A 21,429-nucleotide genomic window follows, 5' to 3' on the forward strand; every position below is an offset into this window, starting at 1 on the left:
TGAAAATGTTCATTTGCCATGAATACAGTTGTTTGTTGTGAAACATCATATTAAAAAAGCATGTGGAGATTCAAACAGTTGATGCCTAAGGATCAAACAGGACTTGAAGGAAGGACAATTGACATTGGTAATCTGAAAGTTCATGTCCGCAATGCTATAGCTGAGGGTGGATTCTCTTGTGTTTACTTAGCTCGAGAAGCACTACATGGTTCAAAACAGTATGCATTAAAGCATATCATATGTATCGACGAAGAATCGTTAGAGCTAGTGAAGAAAGAAATAAGTACAATGAAATCTCTCAAAGGACACCCCAACATTGTTCCCCTATTTGCTCACGCCATTTTTGACATGGGACGGACAAAAGAAGCACTTCTTGTGATGGAGTATTGTGAGAAGTCTTTGGTTAATGTGTTGGAAAACAGAGGAGCTGGTTATTTTGATGAGAAACAGATTCTTGTCATATTTAGGGATATCTGCAATTCAGTATTTGCAATGCACTGCCAATCTCCACCTATTGCTCACAGGTATACATTAGAATGCTTTTTCTTTTTCTTTTTCAGATGCCCTTCTGTTAATGGAGTTTGGATATTATTATGCTGCTGGATTTGTGCCTTAGGCAGTGATGAACTCTTGGAAATTGGCCTAGATAAATGAATTATGATTTACCTTAGCAATCCTCTTCTTAGTTTTAGATTTGTCTAAGAGCTTCCAGTTTAATTTCTATCTGTTTGTCCCTTTATAGAGACTTGAAGGCTGAAAATCTTCTTCTGGGACACGATGGATTGTGGAAATTATGCGATTTTGGAAGTATATCAACCAACCATAAGCGATTTGAAAAGGCTGAAGAAATGGGTATTGAAGAAGATAACATCAGAAAGTATACAACACCTGCCTATAGAGCTCCTGAGGTTAGTTGAACAACAATCCATGTGGTTAACTAGCCAACACATATCAATATCAATTTTTTGTTTATGTATCTAGAAACAGTTAGTGTTTTCAAATGGAACAATTCATATTCATTGTTACCGTTTTTTTCTCTCATAGATGTGGGATCTATTTCGAAGAGAGGTTATAAATGAAAAGGTTGATATTTGGGTAAGTTTTTTGTCCTCCCTCACAAATATAGACTTGTAACAATTCAAAGTTATAAGGTGTCCATTCAATGCAGTTTGTTGTTCTTATCCTGCAGGCTTTAGGTTGTCTCCTATTCCGTATATGCTACTTAAAGTTGGCATTTGATGGAGAATCAAAGCTACAAATTTTAAATGGGAATTATCGTATTCCAGATTCACCAAAGTACAGTACTAACATCACAAGCTTGATCAAAGACATGCTTCAATCTTCACCCGATGCCAGACCAGATATCACGCAGGCAAGCGCTTTGCTTGATTGGCCATTCATCTCCTTGAATTTAGGTTAGTTTTAGATCATGGTTATTGCTTCAGCCACAAAATCTTGTCCAAAAACACTTTCTCATACCTTTTTATGTCTCTTTTGGTGACAGGTATGGTTTCGTGTTAACAACCTATTGCCAGAAGAACTACAAAAGTCATTGCCTGATAGACCATCAGAATCAAGTCTGCCAGCTCCTGATATCCTTGAAGGTTAGACTCATTTTGCTTCTTGAACTTGCATCAAAAGCTCGTTTTGTTTCTTTTTTGAAAAATAGAATTATTCGTTGGAATTTATCAGGGATTCAAAAGACTAAGCATAAGAATCAACCAATGCCAATGCCTCAACCTTCCGGTGGAAATGCAGGGCATCTCGGGGCTTTTTGGACAACCGAGCATGCCAAGGACGTAAATGTTGTCAAGTTTGTTGAAGAACCTATTTTTCCCAAGTGGGATGCTTTTCCTCAAAACATTGTACCACATAGAGAAGAAAATATTCAACCTCGGCCAAATTTGAAGAATGTGCAAGGAGAACCTAACCGTAGATCAAAGTCATCGTCATTTGGGAATGAAGCATTTAACTGTTTCGTGGCAGAATTCGATATGGATAAGTTAAACTCTCAAGTCATCGTCAAGAAATCAGGGAATGAAGAGGAGAAGGAGAAGGAAATGAAGATGGATAGTGAGGTTGAGAAATTGAAGAAACAACTTAAACAAGCTAATGTAGAAAAGGATGAAATTATGAGTAAATTCGAGAAGCTATCGGCTATTTGTCGATCGCAGAGACAAGAGTTACACGAGCTTAAACAAGAATTGGCAACTCGAAAAAAAGTTGACGTAACACCTCAGGTAACAAAAAGATTATTTTTTTAGTGAAATAGTCAATAAAATTTCGTTTTAAAACATAACTTATTTATTGAAGGTTTTATCTATATTCTGATTGTTACTATTCTCCAATAGCTTAAACAAGAATTGGCAACTCGAACAAAAGTTGATGGAACACCTCAGGTAACAAAAAGATTATCTTTTTAGTGATCTAGATGAGAAATCGTCAATAAAATTTTGTTTGAAAACATAACTTATTTATTGACGGTTTTCAAACATATTATAAAAGATTGATTGTTTTCTCTTATTCTCATCTCAGCAAAGGGAGATGGTTTGGGAATTCCAACCGGGATTATTCGAGAACAGTTCTCCAAATCCCGAGCCAAAAGATTTATTCGACGAAACAAATCAGGTAACAAAACCATCACCAATTTTACGAATGTGCATTATATAACATTTTTCATCAATATCCATATTTAGATAGTATTTCAAAATTGTTATAAATTCATTGATGGTTTGTGTTTCTCTAATTTTTTGAAGAATAAGAAGATTGAAGGTACAATTTGGGAACTCCAACAAGGATTATTCGAAAACAATTCGCCAAATCCTGACCCAAATTCAGGCTGGGGATTTGGGGCCGAGTCTTTTCCAACTTTCTCGGGTGGTGGTGGCGACTCGAAGAACACTAACAGTAGCTTTTCGGCTTCCCAACCTGCTGGATGGGCGGGTTTTTAGTACTTTTCCTTTCATCTGCTTGAAATAAATAGAAGGTACTTATATATGAATTGTTCATGTTTTCAAATAAATTGTTTAATGCATTGATCTGTTATGGCTTAAACAATATTAATATAATTATTTATATACATCTAAAAAAATCAATTGAATTGAATATATGGTTTATTTGATATTATTTCCATTGTTATACAAAATTATAATTTGACATATCTAATGTTTAGCAATACCGAAAAGGCAGTGATTAGATTTGATTCGATTATTTTATAAAGAAAAAAGATAATTATTTTATTAATCGTTTATATTTTTTTAGATATACGATCTTATGACTTTAATTAATTTAATATGTTTGTCTAAAAATCTCCTAATACCATAATAAAAAGGGTTATGATCTTAAAATATATATAAAAAAAAAGGTCAGAAACGGTTAAAAGTTCATACGAGATTTTTTTTTAATTATTACTTTTTAATTCACTATTAACTGACAAAAATTATCTTAAATTAAAATTGTTGTCAAAATTAGTTTATTACATTAAAAAAATATTATATTATATATATTTTTAATAATTTAATCATTAAAATTTTACTAAGTTCAAATAACAAAGATTAATAGATCAAAAGTTACTAATTTAATTTTTATTTTAAAATTTTAAATGAAAATGAAAGTTACAATAGTAGGGTGTCACGTTATGTTACTATATTAATTTTTTTTTTTATTAAACTCATCAATTAAAATATTAAACTACATTTATTTAAATTTTATAAAATTTAAATAAAATATTTTATAATAATTTAACAAATTAAAACTTAAATAATTCTCCATTAAACAAATTAACATATAAACTTATTTAATTGTAGAACATAGAAACTTATTTAAAAAATATATATTTTAATGTCTTAATAATCTTCTCGTTAATCCATACCTCTGTTATTACATTAATATTTTATTTATTTATAAATATTATATAATATGTTAACGGTTAAACACAATTAAAATTTTTTTTTTTTTATAATGGTAACAATAAAAGCCCAAATCGTAAATTTCAAAAATTTATGTTAACTATTTTCTATTTATATTTAAATAAAAGGAAATAAGTATTAAATTATAGCAAACTCTAGAAGTTACTAGAAAATTTTTATTATAATGTATTTAAGGGTAATTATGTAATTTCAAATGCACATTCTTGAGGCACTGACGTGTTCACACTGCTTAGAAGGCACGCGGACGCCGTCCCCTCCTCTGGTATTTGGTCAAAAACAGGTTAAAGAAGACTTTTCTCTCTCTATACATAGAGAGAGAAACTGAGATCTCTTAAGAAAAGGAAGAAACTTCCATTCTTTCATCTAGCTTTGATCTTCAATAATCTCAATCTTCTTTCTTTCTTTTGGATATGGCATCATTCACCGAAGCTCCTCCCGGCGATGGCAAATCTGGAGAGAAGATCTTCAAGATGAAGTGCGCCCAGTGTCATACCGTTGAAAAAGGCGCAGGACATAAGCAAGGTAACATTATATTCTTCGTTTTGAATCTTTCGATCTGGGTTTCTATTTGTTTTGAATCTTTAGATCTGGGTGTTTTTGTTATCGATTTGTTTTTTTATATTGGTGGATTATTGGATCTGGGTTGGTTTCATATTGATTAAAGCATAATTGAATGATAACATAATGATGAGAATCAATCAAATAGTTATATGCGATGCTTGATTTCAATTTCAGGTCCTAATCTGAATGGTCTATTTGGGAGGCAGTCAGGAACAACTGCAGGTTATTCTTATTCTGCTGCAAATAAGAGTATGGCTGTGAATTGGGAAGAGAAGACACTTTATGATTACTTGCTTAACCCCAAGAAGGTACTATTCCTGTTTCTTTGGTTTTGATATGTAATCTTGTCATTCTTCATCATTTGAATACCATTTATTTGGGGTTATTTGGATTAAATTCAAGTAACTACTCTTCATCAAATGATAACTCTTGCATTACTTAAATTGTGTTGGCAATGAATTGAATTACTGTTATACATTTGAGCACTTTATCTACCTTTTTGATTGACTTTTTCATTTGGTAATCTATTTGAACTTAACAATGTGGGTTGTGTTTGGTTTGGATTCAGTATATCCTGGGGATTATAAAATCTTATCAGTCTTCATCATTTGAATCCCAATTATTTGGGGTTATTTGGATTAACATCAATTCCTTCAATTTTAGGATGTTTTTAGAATCTTTTCTAAGTTGGATTGGCAATGAACCGATTTACTATTATACATTTGAGCACTTCATATACCATTTTGATTTACTTTTCCATTTGTAATCCATTTGATCTTTAACAATGTGGGTTGTGTTTGGTTTGGATTCAGTATATCCCGGGGACTATGAAATCATATCAGTCTTCATCATTTGAATCAAATTATTTGGATTAAATCCAAGTAACCACTCTTCATCAAATGATCTTACATTAGTTCAATTTTAGGATGTTTTTAGAATCTTTTCTAAGTTGGGCTGAAAATGAACTGATTTACTATTATCCATTTGAGCACTTCATCTACCTCTTAGATTGGCTTTTCCATTTGTAATCCATTTGATCTTAACAATGTGGGTTGTGTTGTTTGGTTTGGATTCAGTATATCTTGGGGACTATTAAATCTTATCAGTCTTCATCATTTGAATCCAATTATTTGGGGTTGTTTGTATTAAATCCAAGTAAACCACTCTTCATCAAATGATAACTCTTACATTCCTTCAATTTTAGGATATTTTTAGAATCTTTTCAAAGTTGGGGTTGGCAAGGAACTGATTTACTAGTATACATTTGAGAACATCATCTACCTTTTTGATTGAATTTTCCATTTGTAATCCATTTTATCAGTCTTCATTATTTGAATACAATTATTTGGGGTCATTTGGATTAAATCCAAGTTATCACTCTTCATCAAATGATAACTCTTACATTCCTTCAATTTTAGGATGTTTTTAGAATCTTTTTTAAGTTGGGTTGGCAATGAACTGATTTACTATTATACATTTGAGCACTTCATCTGCCTGTTTGATAGACTTTTCCATTTGTAATCCATTTGATTTTAACAATGTGCGTTGTGTTTGGTTTGGATTCAGTATATCCCGGGGACTAAGATGGTTTTCCCGGGGTTGAAGAAGCCACAGGAGCGTGCTGACCTGATAGCATATCTGAAGGAAGCAACTTCTTAATTTTTTGTTGCGAAAACCGGACATGGTGGTGAGTTGCAATCAAGAAGAATATTTGGTGTCTAATTTGGCATTCTTTTGATGATGAACACATCTTAGTTTGTATTTAATAAGATTGATCCCTTTGGGTCTGTTTCTCAAATGGTAAATGGTGTTTGAGAAATTTTTGTTATGATTTCATTGGCATTTCTCTTGTACTTTGTTATATGACTTAATTTGAGGATATATATATACTCAATTATTTGGTTATTTATTATTGCCCTTATGGGAAAGTTATGATAGGAAATATGGCCATATTATAAACCCTTTCTTAATTATGCTTGAGTTATTAAATATATACTAAGAGTGTAGAAAGTTAGTAATACTTTTAGATAGGAAAATTATCAAAAATTTTGGTATATTTGTTCAAAAATGATTTGTAATACTTATATGTTACTCCTACCATGTAGTTTAGTTTTTCAAATTATCCAAAGGTAGAAGAAAAGATAAATGGAAGTTTAGAAAGTTAAAATTTATGCTTTTCCTCTATATAATCATTTTTTAATATAGTATATTTTCTAGTTTTATTTAGCAGAAAGATTATTTTTTAAAGTATTGATTGATGTTTTTTATTCATTTGTTAACCATTTAAAGCCATTATAATTGAAATTTTTATTTAAATTTTAAATGTTTATTTTAAAGAATATTAAGTTATTTTATTATTATTTGCATATATAATTTATATAACATTAATTAGGAAATAAATGAGTTTAAAAAGTAATATAATGATAAAAAAAATATATGAATTTATTTATTTGAATAATTAATCATTCTTTTTCAATTTATAATATAAATTACTTCATCTTCATAAATTTATAAAATTAAAATAATTTATAAACTATACCATTATAAAATGTTATGAATAAGAAATATAACTAAATATAATTTGTCAGCCAAATTTTAATTTCTATATTTTTTTAATATAGTTTTTATCATGCTTTTTATTAGATATAATAGGTATTTATTTTAAAATTTAGGAAACTCCTTCCCAATAATAGTCTCACACTTAAACTTCAAAGGTTAAGCTCAAAATTAATTAGTCTTTTATGTAACTTATTTTGACACTTTAACCAAACTAAGTAAATTAAAGCTAGGATACTAGCATTGGCATTGCCCTCCAATTACACATGAAATCAAAATAAGCTAGGAACCTTTTTATTATTGTGTTAGAAAAACAAATAGATTATAGTTTTTTTTTAAAGATATTTGTTTGATGATTGATTTGTTTTATTAGTTCTTCCTTACCTATTCGTATTTTAGTGACATTATAATTGTTCTTCAATTTTTTTTAAAAATTTAGTGTTTGTTTTAAACGTTATTCGTATTGAAATTCTTACGAACAAAGTGTATGAAAATTTAATAAATTAAATGATATTATGTTATGTCGTTTTATGTGTTATGAGAATGTGAAATCGACACTCATTGCATTACTAAGGGATGATTAGTATTGAAAGTATTTTTTTTAGAAATTTACTCGATTCAATAAGTGATGTTAGAGTCTTTCGGTAGTTACTGGAAAATTTGGATTGAAGTGACCGATATGATATACCTACATATTTGGGGTTATCATCTCGATTATTTTCTGGTAAACGATCTGGATAGAGAGAAATTTTTGAATTTTGCAAATATCGTAATTTTGAAGTTAGCCTATTTTCCTCTGTCTTATCATATACTTTGTTGGGTAAAATTCTTTATAATTAACTAGTTTAGTTTTAAAATCAATCCTATATACTTTGTTGGGTAAGATTCTTTATAATTAACTAGTTTAGTTTTAAAATCAAAATAAGCTTATAATTTTACATTTTTATTAAATTTTAGTATTGTATTACAAAACATAATTGAATGAATGAAGATCTTACTTTATCTTCTTTACCAGAACACTAGTGAGAGAAATTTTCACAGCTTCCATTTCTATGTTCAATAGTTTCAAATCAAATCTCATTTTCTCATTCTCGAGAAAACCAATTTCAAATCTCAACTTTTCTACTCTTATTCATCATCTCCCTCCTCATCCTTCTCTCCGTCAGACCCAACAATTCCATGCCCATATCATCTCCGCCGGTCTCGCCGGCAACCCACATCAAATCGGTTCACTCATCGCCGCATTATCACATTCCCCAAAAATCCCATCAAATTACGTTTCTTCAATCCTCAATCACGCCCAAATCTCAACTGTTTTCGCCGCCAACAACTTGATCCGCTGCTTCGCTAAGACCCAGTCGCCGCTTCAATCGATAGAGCTCTACGCCTTCATGACGAAACATGTTCATCTCAAACCCAATAAGTATACTTACCCTTTTCTATTTCAAGCTTGCGCTAAGGCATTGGCGATTACTGAAGGATTTCAAATTCATACCCATATATTATTGATGGGTTTTGATTATGATGTTTACATTAGAAATTCTTTAATCCATTTGTATAGCTCTTGTTCTATGATTGATTTTGCGCAGAGGGTGTTTGATGATTGTTCTCAATCTCGTGATATTGTTACTTGGAATTCATTATTAGGTGCTTATTCAAGAAATGGTCAGATTGATATTGCACTGAAACTGTTCGATGAAATGCCTGAAAGAGATCTTATATCATGGACTATAAAAATAAATGGTCATGTACAATCCGGACAATTAGAAGAAGCTTTAACATGCTTTCAACAACTTAAACACAATGGTTTGACACCAAATGAAGCAATCTTTGTCACAATCCTATCCGCAACCGCCCAACTAGGTTTACTCGATCGTGGACGCGAAATTCATAAATTCATCGACTCATCCGGTTTTCCATTAACAATCCCAATCCAAACGGGGTTAATCGATATGTACGCGAAATGTGGATCGATTGAAGAAGCTAAGAACATCTTTAATATCATGTCGAATAAAGGCATTTCGACATGGAATGCTATGATTTGTGGTTTAGCTTCCCATAGCCACGAACGAGAAGCCCTTAAACTCTTTGAGAGTTTTCTAAAGAAACGTTTACGACCCGATAATGTGACTTTCATAGGGGTTCTTAATGCGTGTAGCCGAGCCGGGCTAGTGAATGAAGGCGAGTACTATTTTAAGATGATGACCGATACTTATGAGATTAAACCGGAGATGGAACATTTTGGTTGTATGGTTGATCTTTTGGGTCGAGCCGGGTTAGTTGAGAAAGCTATTCGATTGATAGAGGACATGCCGGTTAAACCGGAGTCAGGGTTATGGGCGACGTTACTCGGTGCTTGTAAGATTCATGGGGAAGTTGAATTGGGCGAGCGAATTGGGAGAAAGGTGATCGAACTTGATCCGAACCATGATGGACATTACGTGCAATTATCGGGAATTTATGCAAATGCGAGAAAATGGGACGATGTAGTTAGGGTTAGGAGGTTAATGAGGGATAGGAAGGGTAATAAAGGTGCGGGGTGGAGTTTAATTGAAGACCGGGGAAAAGTTCATCGTTTTGTTGTCGGAGATAGAGAACATAAGTGTTCATCGGATATCTATGGTATACTTGAGATAATTGGGAAAACAATTGTCGAGAATGTTTCATCCATTCGATAGAAACACAATAAGTTCGGGGAAATATATGTATACATTGTTATGGTAAGAAATTGAAGGATTATTTATTGAATCTCATTTGAAACAATTTTATTTGAAAATAGCTCATAACCAAGACTCAGAATTCATGACTTTATAGACATGAATTTTTGTGCTATAGCATAAATAGATTCTTGTTAGATAAATTTTATCATAACATTATATAAAATGCCAAAGTTCTTAAACATTAAGAGTATGTTTAAGAATATTTAGTGATCACGGTGGACCACCACATCACTCTTATTATACTTGATTTTTGAGCAAATTGAACTAAATATAAAATAAATCGACCAAAACAGGTCTTCATAGATTCAGTTTTCGAGTCCTTGATTCAGGTTTTTCGAATTTTTATTATTTATAAGTTAATTCAAAAACCGAACTGAAATTCGAATTGGTTAGATATTTTATTCAAACTAAATATTGAACACCCTACACAATTGTACTCTATATTACAATAATTGCACATCCATTTTTTTTACAGGTTTTTTTTATTAAAGTTTAGAGACATGAAGACTAGCGACGGACCTAATTTAATATATAATAAAATATGTAATTATTTAATTATATATATAAATTATATAATAAATAAATATAATTAAAATAAATAATAAAAATAAATTTGATTTCGGTTTCGTAGTTGAAACTCTAATTCGAAAATCAATTTGTAAAACATATTTTCAAATTGGTTTAAAATTCGATTCGAAAACAAAAAAATGAAATTCGAATTCCGTCCGATATTCTATTCAGACCAAATATGATTTATTTGGTAATATTTTAAACATTGTATTTTTCTATTATTTTTGTGTTAAACTTCACCTATTCTTATTTATATTTTTGTTACATCAATTTTTTTTTAATATTATATTATGTATTTGGTATGATTTTATAAAGAATAAAATAATGATATTCTTTCCAAAATAAAATGATAATTTGTCATCACCACCATTGGGTTTTAGGGTTTAAGTAAGCCTTCAACCTTCATCTCCTTCCTCTTGTCTGCAAAACTAGGGTTTTTCATTTCAATCTCCTCTGTTTACCTAATACTATGACTATTTGTCGCATCATCTTACGATCCATCCGTCGTTCTTCATCACTCTCAACCCCTGTCGCCGCCACTCAAGCTATCAATCCTCAATTCCGATCGCAAGAACCTTACTCTCTACTTCAATCCAGGTCCTTCGCCTTCTCCTCCGCCGAAGAAGCCGCCGCCGAGCGTCGCAGAAGAAAACGTCGACTCCGCATCGAACCACCTCTTCTCGCTCTCCGTCGCGATCCCAACGCACCTCGTCCCCCGCCTGACCCCAACGCACCTCGTCTCCCTGATTCAACTTCCGCTCTAGTTGGACCTCGTTTGAATCTCCACAATAGAGTTCAATCTCTCATCCGTGCAGGAGACCTGAACAACGCTTCTATCATCGCAAGACAGTCTGTCTTCTCCAACACGCGTCCGACTGTTTTCACCTGTAATGCAATCATGGCAGCGATGTATCGAGCTAAGCGTTACGATGATGCTGTTGCTCTCTTTCAATACTTCTACAGACAATCCAATATTGTACCAAATGTTGTCTCTTACAATGTTCTTATCAATACTCACTGTGATGCTGGCCGTGTTGATACTGCTCTTGAGTTCTATCGTTATATACTAGAGAATGCACCGTTCAGTCCTTCACATGTAACTTACAGACATCTCACAAAAGGATTGATTGATGCTGACCGAATTCAGGAAGCTGTGGAACTTCTTTGTGAAATGCTTAGTAAAGGTCATGGAGCTGATTCTCTTGTTTACAATAATTTAATTTCCGGGTTTCTTAATCTAGGAAATTTAGATAAGGCCAATGAACTATTTGATGAATTGAAAGAGAGATGTCTAGTATACGACGGTATAGTGAATGCAACATTCATGGATTGGTTCTTCAACCAAGGAAAGGATAAGGAAGCGATGGAATCGTACAAATCTTTACTCGATCGACAATTCAAGATGATTCCCGCGACCTGCAATGTCCTAATAGAGGTTTTGCTGAAACACAACAAGAAGAAGGAAGCCATGGCTATGTTTGAAAACATGCTAGATATTCACACCCCTCCTGTTTTCCAAGGAGTGAATTCTGAAACTTTTAACATTATGGTTAATGAATGCTTCAAGTTAGGTAAGATTTCTGAAGCGTTAGAAACGTTTAGAAAATCAGGCAAGAAGGTAGGGTCCAAACCGTTTTCAATGGATGTAGCTGGTTACAATAACATGATTATAAGGTGTTGCGAGCACGATATGGTTGATGAAGCTGAGAAGATGTATTTGGAAATATGTTCCAAATCCTTATGCCCGGATGTTACTAGTTACAGAACGTTAATCGATGCTTACTTCAAATTGGGTAGAATAGAAGATGCTTTAAATAAGTATTCAAAGATGGCTGAAGCTGGCTTAAGGGTTATTCCAGATTATGCAAACAAATGGTTTAGCTTATTGATTGAGAATGGTAAAGTTTTGGAGTGTGCTCCCATCTTAACGAAAATGGCGGAGAAGGATCCTAAACCAGACATTGCAACCTATGATGTTGTAATTAGAGGACTTTGTAATGAAGGCAATTTCGATGTCAGTCTGGATTTGCTTCGTCAGATGATGAGTTACAATATTGGTATTAATCCTACTATGAAGGAGTTTGTTAAAGAGGCTTTTGGAAATGTAGGACGGGTTGAGGAAGTTGAGAAAGTTTTCGCCACAAGAAATCCTGTTCAAGGTCAAGGTAATTCTTATTATCGTAGGCCACCTATGGGAGGATCTTTTCAAGGACAATCACAATCTCAGATGCCAGGAAGAAACCCTCAGTACCCAGGACCAGTACAAGGGCAGCCTCAAATCCAACAACAGTTTAATGGATATTCAGAATCACAATCACAATCTCAGATGCCAGGACGAAACCCTCAATACTCAGGACCAGTACAAGGGCAGCCTCAAATCCAACAACAGTTTAATGGGTATTCACAATCAGAATCACAATCTCAGATGCCAGGACGAAACCCTCAATACCCAGGACCAGTACAAGGGCATCCCCAACTTCAACAACAGTTTAATGGGTATTCACAATCACAATCTCAGATGCCAGGACCTGCACAAGGGCAGCCTCAAATACAACAACAGTTGAATGGGTATTCACAATCACAATCTCAGATGCCAGGACCTGCACAAGGGCAGCCTCAAATACAACAACAGTTGAATGGGTATTCACAATCACAATCTCAGATGCCAGGACCTGCACAAGGGCAGCCTCAAATACAACAACAGTTGAATGGGTATTCACAATCTCAAATGCCAGGACCTGTGCAAGGGCAGCCTCAAATGCAACAACAGTTGAATGGGTATTCACAATCACAATCTCAAATGCCAGGACCTGTACAAGGGCAGCCTCAAATGCAGCAACAGTTGAATGGGTATTCACAATCACAATCTCATATGCCAGGACACAACCCTCAATACACAGGACCGGAACAAGGGCAGACTCAAATGCAACAACAACAACAGTCTCATGGGTACTACACACAAGGAAGCCTAGGACAGCAATCAAATGCGGAAGGAACTATACATGGAAACCCCACATGGATTCCGGAGGTGCGATCAAGAGACACAACATACAATTGATTTCTCGCAAGCTTCAGGTGTGTTCATTGTTCTTGCCTTTATAATTTATGAGAATCTTTAATTGGACATTTTTGGAAATCGGCCTTATTCTGATTTGTTTTAGTTTGCAGAACTCTTCAATTGGTAAAATTATGAGAATTAAAACAATAACATATTGTATTCATGATTGCTCCATGTTACATCGAAATGATAATAACTACTTAAGTTTATTTATTCTCATATTATTTGCTTCAATTATGTATCAAGTATTTTAATATATTTATAAAATTTTCTTGAGTCCAGAGTTTTTCCCTGGAGTAGCATTACAGAGTCACGATCTCTTAGTCCAAGATTCTTACCACTTAAATTGGTGGGCTAGGGTATGTCTATTTTTTTTTATAATATAATCTCAAATTGGATATTAGATGTTATACATACTCAATTTGTCACATAATTATTCAAAGTTTATTTTTGGATGTCCCTTATCCCTTTGATATATTTTAGATGTGTTTGATTGTGTCATTATGAACTGTTATTTTTCATTCTTTCAGTTTTTGTCATCTTCTTGGTTATCAAAGTTGGTTCAGAGTTAATGTTAGATGACGATTTAATTTCGCGGTGGATAATTAAATAGAAGATAATAGTCAATTAATTTGGTTTGGTAAATTATAACCTATAAAGGTTTGATTATGACTAGGATGCATGAGAACAAAGTACACGCAAAGACAACTCCATAACTAACAGGGTAGCTCATGTAGTAAAGAGAATTGTATCATTGTCTTTATCAACAATGAATTATCTTTAAAATGTTTCTCATTTGTTACATTTACTACAATTTATTATCCGATAGAAAAATATTACCGAAATGGGGAGGATGATTGACCATGTTGAATTATGTTCTAAGCTCGTAGACATGATCTCTTGTCCAACTTATTGGTATGTGATTGTTACCTTTATTCGATTTTAATTAAATGTAATGGAATAATGTCGTTGCAACTTGTATATAGTTGGCCAAATTGTTTGCAAACTTATTTATCAATCTATTAGATATAGATCGGTCCTCACGTAGACATGTGGGGGCTTTTTAGTGCTAGTTGACCGTAAAGTAACGTCGAAAGGGTCCTGACGCAGTGTGTCATTTGGATTGTTACAATCCCTCGCGGATGGTTTGAAATTGATGATAAAAGAACCAATTTCACCAAGTAGTGCTAATTTCTCCCTTTATAGAATGGCTCGAGTGGCTACATTTATGTTAAGTCTGGGTAATTATTGGTATGGTATTGTCACATCCGAACCTATGGCTACTTTATTTGTTGTCATATCTTTGCTAGGTGTTTATGAAATTATTATAGTAGACTCACGTTTTTTTTAGAAATATTTTGGTTATGTTGGCGATGATTAGGTGAATCTAGTAATGAGGCTGTTTCGATTGAGAGATGTACCCTGTTGTTGGGGTTTTACTTTTAAAAGAGTATTTTTATTTTATTCTTTAATTGAGAAGAGATGCCTTTAAAAAAAACCACGTTGTACTCTCATTTAAAGATACGATGGAGGACCAATGCCACTTAAGGTGTCTGCTTCTAGGGCGGAGAAGAATCAACAGGGAAGGTAAGCCAGCATATCTTTGGAAGGAAGGAGGAGCTGTTAAAATAGTATATCGATTTTAAAAAGGTTGATAAAAGTAAGTTGTTGCGTAGCTGGACCACCGTTGAACGATGATTGGAAACCCCCTTGTCATATTCATTGATATTTACACTAAATCACCGGGTTATATCTAATAAATATAAAATAGTGTTTTTGTCCCAAATATCAAAAACTTCTTAACTTCAATTGCTTCACATTTTGGGTTGATATAATTTAAATCCATTGATATTTACACTAAGTCACAGTCACCTGGTTATATTTAATAAATCAAAATTTTCATATAAACAATAAAACCAACAACACAATTTAGTGTTTTTGTCTCAAATATCGAAAACTTCTTAACTTCAAATGCTTCACATCTTGGGTCAATGTAATTTAGATCCATTGATATTTACACTGTCACCTGGTTATATCTAATAAATAATTGGTCATTTGTTTTCAACAACTATAGATAATGATCAAAATTTTCATATAATCAATAAAACCAACCACACAAAATAGTGTTTTTGCCTCAAATATCAAAAACTTCTTAACTTCAAATGCTTCACATTTTGGGTCAATGTAATTTAGATCTATCTAAGAAGAGTTTCAAAACCATGGATGTCTCATTCCTTGAAAATAAAATTAAAACATACCCAAAAGAACACATTGAAGTCAAAACAATAAATAGCTCTTGAATCTTGATTAAGTAATGAATGTTAAATACCTAGCTCAAATTGTACATTACAATTGACTTGCATTATATGATCATTATGTTTCAAATACCACTTAAGCAACAAAAACCTGCTACATTTGATCAAATCAAGAAAATTTTAAGAAAACATATCAATGGTACCAAAGATTTGTTTTATATTCTTGCAATTCAATCTTTCGATCGCTATACAATGTACAAGATTCAATATTTTAATCGCTATCCAAATCCCATACCAAAATAAACTGTATAAAAAAAAGAACCCCATTATAAATAATCCCATATTAACAAAAAAAAAAAACTATAATTCAAAATTTCATAACCGTCGAAGCAAGATTCATCAACGGTTCCAAAGCATCCGGCGAAAATTTCCTCGCAAAAAGGTAACAAACTGTTGTTTTCCCCGAATTATAAGAACATCGCGTCCCGTTATTCCTAATACTCTCTATAAACCCTTCGGTTATATTACTTTTTCCATAAGAAGTCGGATGAGGACCACCTAACGCCCAATCAACATAAGTCACAGTCCGATTAGCATTAGTCGAACCATAAAACATATTCAAGAGCGTCGGAATATAATGCTCGTCTGGATAACAAGACGGTTTGCAATACTTCCTGAATAGTTTATAGTACTTTGTATCCGAAACTAATGCGATAGCTAGAGACCGTTGGATTTCAAACCATTGTGAACCTTTTCGCCAATCCGAAAGCCTGATGGTTGGCCACATATATCGGCTATATCTTCCTCGACCGTATCGCGAGGGATCGTCGTAAGACTCGACGAAACTATGGTCGGATTGTAGAAGATAATTGTAAACAGTTTGGAATCTGTAGATGGGAATGCAGCTTTCTGAAATGAGAACAAACCGTTCATTTGAGAAATCGAGAAGTGCATTTGCTAATAGTCGCCTTTCTGCATCGATTAGCGTCACTGATCCCCATTCAACTTTCTGAAAATTCACAAGGAAAGAATTTAGTATGAAACACTAAAGAAAGCCAAAGAAAAACACATAAGATCCATCAAAGCATCTTTGATTTATCTCCAACCAAATGATTCACCAAATAAGACTCATTTGGAATTAAGACCATTACTCTATACAGACCACTGTGATCATCCCAAAATGCATCATAAGTCCAAACAGAATAAGGGAAAAATAACATCATCATTGTCTTAGGTTGAGAAGGAAGGAATGCATTTGTCAAGGTTGGTTATAATACAAAAAGAACACGTTTTTCAATCTCGGATTGATTGATCACACCTAATCCCACAAAGCATCTTACGCTCATCTCGATTCAAATGATCCAATACTCCAAACAGAACAAGGAAATCAGAGAAAAACTACAAAACATCAATAATGAAATGATCAGCTCGTAAGCATGTTATTCCAAACGAATAATTCAGTAATAATTCGGTTTCTTCAATAAAGAAAAATGACAGCATCACACTCACAAAAGGCTCTCAATCTTGTCAAGGGGAAGATAATACTAGAAAAATAACTGTTTTCCAATCTTCGACAGTGATCGAACACACACCCTTTGTTCACCTCAATCCAAATGATCAACCAAATAAGACTGGTATCAATTTTCAAATGAATAATTCAGTACATCACACCCAACAAAAGGCTCTCAATCAAGGGTGGTGATAATACTAGAAAAAAACTGGTTTTCAATATTTGACAGTCATCGAGCACACCCCCTTTGTTCATCTCAATCCAAATAATCAAACAAATAAGACTCATATCAAATTCCAAATGAATAATTCAGTACATCACACCCAAGGGTGGTGATAATACTAGAAAAATAACTGTTTTTCATTCTTCGACAGTCATCGATCACACTCCCTTTGATCATCATGATAGTCAGTCCAAATGATCAACCAAATAAGACTCATATGGAATTCAAAACATGCATCAACAATTTCAATTCAAAAACATCATGGACAGTTCAAATAAACATAAGAAGATGATTGAATACCTGACTAGGAATTTGGCTGTTGTAAAAGGGTGAATTTCTCGAAACATATGAATTGAATTCATATCCAGGTGGTGCATGAACATAAATTGTAAAAAACTTCTGATGACCTTTAAAGAACAATTCCCATAAAGACAGAAAAGGCAATGATCCTCTTGTCAAGAACATGAAAGCAACAGTAGGAACTCTTGTAAATGGAAACTCTTCCTTCTTAGGCACCATTGAAGCTCTCCAAAATAACTCATCATCCAACATACTATGATTATTCGAACAATTAAATTTCTTAAAACTATTATAATGATTATCATTATTATTACTGTTATACCTTCGATCTCCTTGTAAACTAAAATACCATGAAATATGAGAACTTGATGTTAACCCTATTACAACACCAGTAACAAAAAAGATCAAAATCAATAAAACCCTAAATAACCCAACTGTTGAATCTCTAATTCCTGTAATTTGATACTTTTCAAATTCATCTCTGTCACATCTACTACTCCTTGCCATCTTTCTTCTAGTCTAAATAACTCCAAAATTGAATTCCAATCCACCATTCTTTAGTTTATCATACTGCATGAAAAAATCAATAATTATAATCAATAACTTAATGTTATCGAATTCAAATAAATCGCTTAAAAGGAAACGATTTCGTTATTTGCTTCCTTTTCGGCGAGGTGGGTTGATTTCAATTAGCCTTGAAATTGAGATTATACCTTGAAATTTCGATGGATTCTTCAAATTCTGCCTGTTTTTTTTTTTTTGCTACAGATCCATAATCGTTTGTTTGTAGAAGAAGAGAGAGAGGGAGAGAGAGAGGGGGGAAGGAGAGAGATAAGCGAATCAGAGAGATGTGGACAGCTATTTAAGAATGGCGGTCTTGAGGAAGATGAAAAGTTTTGATTTTTATTTTAAGTTATTAATTAGATAAATTTCAATTAATTTGATTTTCCAATTATAATATTATAATAAATTTAGTAAATTTATTATAATATTTTAATTGTCTGAATCAAATAATTTATTATTATTTTTATTTGAATTCTCATTTTGGTTTATTATATTTTTATGTTTAATTCTAGATATTTAAGACTTTAACCTGTTAAATGAAATTCGAATTATTAAAATTTTAGTAATTTAAAATTTTCTAAAATTAATATAATGTTTGTCATCTTATTTTATCGTATTATTTTTTGTTTTATAATTAATTTATCTTGTTTCAAATAAAATAATATTTAAATACGTTTTGAATATTATTTTAAAATTAAGTATTATTTTTAAGATTTACTTATTCTAAATTGTTGAGGTGGATTTAATTAATTAAAAAAATGTGTAATCTAGTTAAAGATTTGAAAAAAAATTAAAATATAGATAAATTATATATATATATTTTTAATTTTGTTTAAATTTTATATTAATTATTTTTTCGAGATATATACCTAAAAAATTATCGAAAACAGTTTGAATGCTTTAAAAAAATTGTAATGTGTGACAATAATTAAAAAAAAAAAATTATTTTATTTTACAAATACTATGTTTAAGTAAGTAGATAAAATTCTTTTGTTTTGAGAAAATTTTACCTAACTAAAATTGTGATAATTAGATTCTTATGTGACATAATTATATAATTAAAGTCACACATTACACCATTCAAATTTGAGTTCAAATGGTTATTAAACTAATTTTTATTAGAAAAGTGTTTTGAGTTGGAATGAGAGGTGTGTAATCGTGTTAATTTTCTTATTATAATAAATTTTAATTAAAAATAAATAATAAAAAATAGTTTGTGATAAATTTGAATTTGTTTTTATCTTTAAGTTTTACAAGGCTTGTATTAAATCAAATAAATGGAAGAGAATAAAGGAATTTTCTTAGTGGTAGAAGTGGGTCCAGGTCGGGTATTAGCTTGACCAACACTAATAATGATCGTATCTTGCTAGGCCCTTGGCTAGATGTTAACTAATTAAATTGTTTCAAATTATTATTTTTTTTTATTTATTTTTTTTAAATTGTTAGAGATATTTAATATGTTATAATTATGTAATAATATGTTGATAAAGATAAATAAATATATATAATATCTTAACAGTAAATAACAAAATTTAAATAATGAAAATACACTCTTTTTTTTGTGCCAAATACTTTTTGGTCAAATTACCAAAATATTTATCTATATTTACAAAATAAATATAAAATATTTAAGGAATATTGGGTACCATAGGCTTGTTTGATCTTAGGTTATTTTTAAATAATTTTTTTATTTTTAGGAAAATATATATATATATATATATATTTATTTAATTAATTTGAAGAAAGAAATAACTCAATTGTTATTCGAAGCTTGAACTTGAATCGTTTTTATTAAAAGTGGCCCGAACTTTGAATTGTGCAATATGAGACTCGAACTATTAAAGTTTTAGTCATTTGCGACTTTTTCCAAATGAAAAAACGTGTGTTATCTTATTTTACGTATACTTTCATTTTTCTAATTAATTTGTCACATTTTTAAATAAAATTATATTTATAGATGTTTTGGACGAAACGAGATTTAAACAATCTAATTTGTTAAAGTTGGTTTGGAAAATTCTATAAAGGTGTGTAATCTAATAAAGATTTGAGAAACTTTGAATAAAGATAGATTTTTTAAATTTATTTTTCAAATAATTTTATAACAACATAATATTGTATATAATGTATCAATTTGGATGTATTTTTATTTTAAATTGAGTAATTTTTAATATATACACATTTAAAACTGTCAAATACGAATTGAATGACTTAAAAAATGTATAATGAGTGAAAATATATTAAAAAAATGAAAAAAAAATAGAAGAATTGTTATTTTGTTTATATAAATATTATAAATTAATTAAGAAAATAAAACTATTTTGTTAAAATAAGATGGCATAAGTTTATTCATTTATGAAAAATCTTAAATAATTAAAATTATTATAATTGGAGCCTTATATGACACAATTTAAAATTCAAACCTGAAATATCAATACTGAAATAACAATAAAGAAGTATGTGTTATTGAGTTGTTTTAATCATAACTAAGAAAATATCTTATAAAAAAAATGTTCCAAACACTTATTAATTTATTTAGATTAAATAGAGAGAATATGAAAATATAATAATTTTGTGTGATTAAAAGTTAAGTTATTTTGTTAAAGTATATTTATTAAAAATAAATAATATTTTATTATTTTAATTAATATAATAAATGAAATGATTGCTAAAAATATATATATTAAATTATTTAAAAATTATTCAGATAACTTAAATGAGCAAGGATGTAATGAAAGTAAAAAATAAACACTTTACATTATTATAAAAAAAAAATTAAAAAAATTTCAACAATCAAATATTTAACTTTTTTCATATTTCAGCAATATTCTAGACAATTTTCAGTACATTTTGGCAATTTCAGCAAGTTTTCATAATTTCACATGCACCACAAAATTTATAAATATTTTTACACATAAAAAATAACATAAACTTAAAGATTTTTATAACAAAATAAAAATAAAAATAAAAAGAAAACACATTCTTTCAAATAGTTCTTGTTAAATACTAGTAATGAAATTTATTGATATATGTTCAATAAAATGTTATTATTATCTAATTATAATATAATGTAATTGCTATGTTAAATTTTGAAATAATATTTTACACTAAATTTGCACAAGTTGTTCGTGTAAAAAGTATATAAAATGTTGAGCTTATTTTAAATATTTTATAATTTTTTTAATA

The 21,429-nt window shown here is 31.0% G+C and overlaps 5 protein-coding genes across 7 annotated transcripts; 4 read left to right on the forward strand and 1 right to left on the reverse strand.

Moving 5' to 3' along the window:
- Positions 1-3,038, forward strand: LOC124941966 (AP2-associated protein kinase 1-like). Its single transcript, XM_047482358.1, has 9 exons — positions 1-524; positions 743-908; positions 1,045-1,095; positions 1,190-1,372; positions 1,505-1,604; positions 1,693-2,240; positions 2,352-2,399; positions 2,536-2,628; positions 2,757-3,038. The coding sequence occupies exons 1-9, from the start codon at positions 61-63 to the stop codon at positions 2,949-2,951; spliced, it is 1,848 nt and encodes a 615-aa protein (XP_047338314.1). The 5' UTR covers positions 1-60; the 3' UTR covers positions 2,952-3,038.
- Positions 3,039-4,206: 1,168 nt separating this feature from the next.
- LOC124941084 (cytochrome c) lies at positions 4,207-6,395 on the forward strand. 2 transcript variants are annotated; one of them, XM_047481349.1, is made up of 3 exons: positions 4,207-4,451; positions 4,665-4,798; positions 5,303-5,990. In XM_047481349.1, the coding sequence occupies exons 1-3, from the start codon at positions 4,340-4,342 to the stop codon at positions 5,363-5,365; spliced, it is 309 nt and encodes a 102-aa protein (XP_047337305.1). In that variant the 5' UTR covers positions 4,207-4,339; the 3' UTR covers positions 5,366-5,990. The 2 variants fall into 2 exon arrangements, with proteins under 2 accessions (XP_047337305.1, XP_047337304.1); XM_047481348.1 differs by lacking the exon at positions 5,303-5,990 and adding an exon at positions 6,057-6,395 and having other exon boundaries at positions 4,219-4,451.
- Positions 6,396-8,058: 1,663 nt separating this feature from the next.
- LOC124942117 (pentatricopeptide repeat-containing protein At5g66520-like) lies at positions 8,059-9,774 on the forward strand. The gene has a single exon (XM_047482542.1). The coding sequence runs from the start codon at positions 8,099-8,101 to the stop codon at positions 9,722-9,724; it is 1,626 nt and encodes a 541-aa protein (XP_047338498.1). The 5' UTR covers positions 8,059-8,098; the 3' UTR covers positions 9,725-9,774.
- A 948-nt stretch (positions 9,775-10,722) lies between these two features.
- Positions 10,723-13,845, forward strand: LOC124941414 (pentatricopeptide repeat-containing protein At1g10270). Of its 2 annotated transcripts, none has more exons than XM_047481736.1 (2): positions 10,723-13,411; positions 13,677-13,845. In XM_047481736.1, exon 1 carries the CDS (start codon positions 10,806-10,808, stop codon positions 13,392-13,394), a length of 2,589 nt encoding a protein of 862 aa, XP_047337692.1. In that variant the 5' UTR covers positions 10,723-10,805; the 3' UTR covers positions 13,395-13,411; positions 13,677-13,845. The 2 variants fall into 2 exon arrangements, with proteins under 2 accessions (XP_047337692.1, XP_047337693.1); XM_047481737.1 differs by lacking the exon at positions 13,677-13,845 and adding an exon at positions 13,498-13,611.
- Positions 13,846-15,846: 2,001 nt separating this feature from the next.
- On the reverse strand, positions 15,847-18,266 carry LOC124942261 (glycosyltransferase BC10-like). Its single transcript, XM_047482726.1, has 2 exons — positions 17,683-18,266; positions 15,847-16,658 (listed from the first exon to the last, which is right to left on the reverse strand). Exons 1-2 carry the CDS (start codon positions 18,187-18,189, stop codon positions 16,017-16,019), a joined length of 1,149 nt encoding a protein of 382 aa, XP_047338682.1. The 5' UTR covers positions 18,190-18,266; the 3' UTR covers positions 15,847-16,016.
- Positions 18,267-21,429: the final 3,163 nt, after the last annotated feature.

Source organism: Impatiens glandulifera, chromosome 6, assembly GCF_907164915.1.
Source record: "Impatiens glandulifera chromosome 6, dImpGla2.1, whole genome shotgun sequence".
Taxonomy (NCBI): Eukaryota; Viridiplantae; Streptophyta; class Magnoliopsida; order Ericales; family Balsaminaceae; genus Impatiens; species Impatiens glandulifera.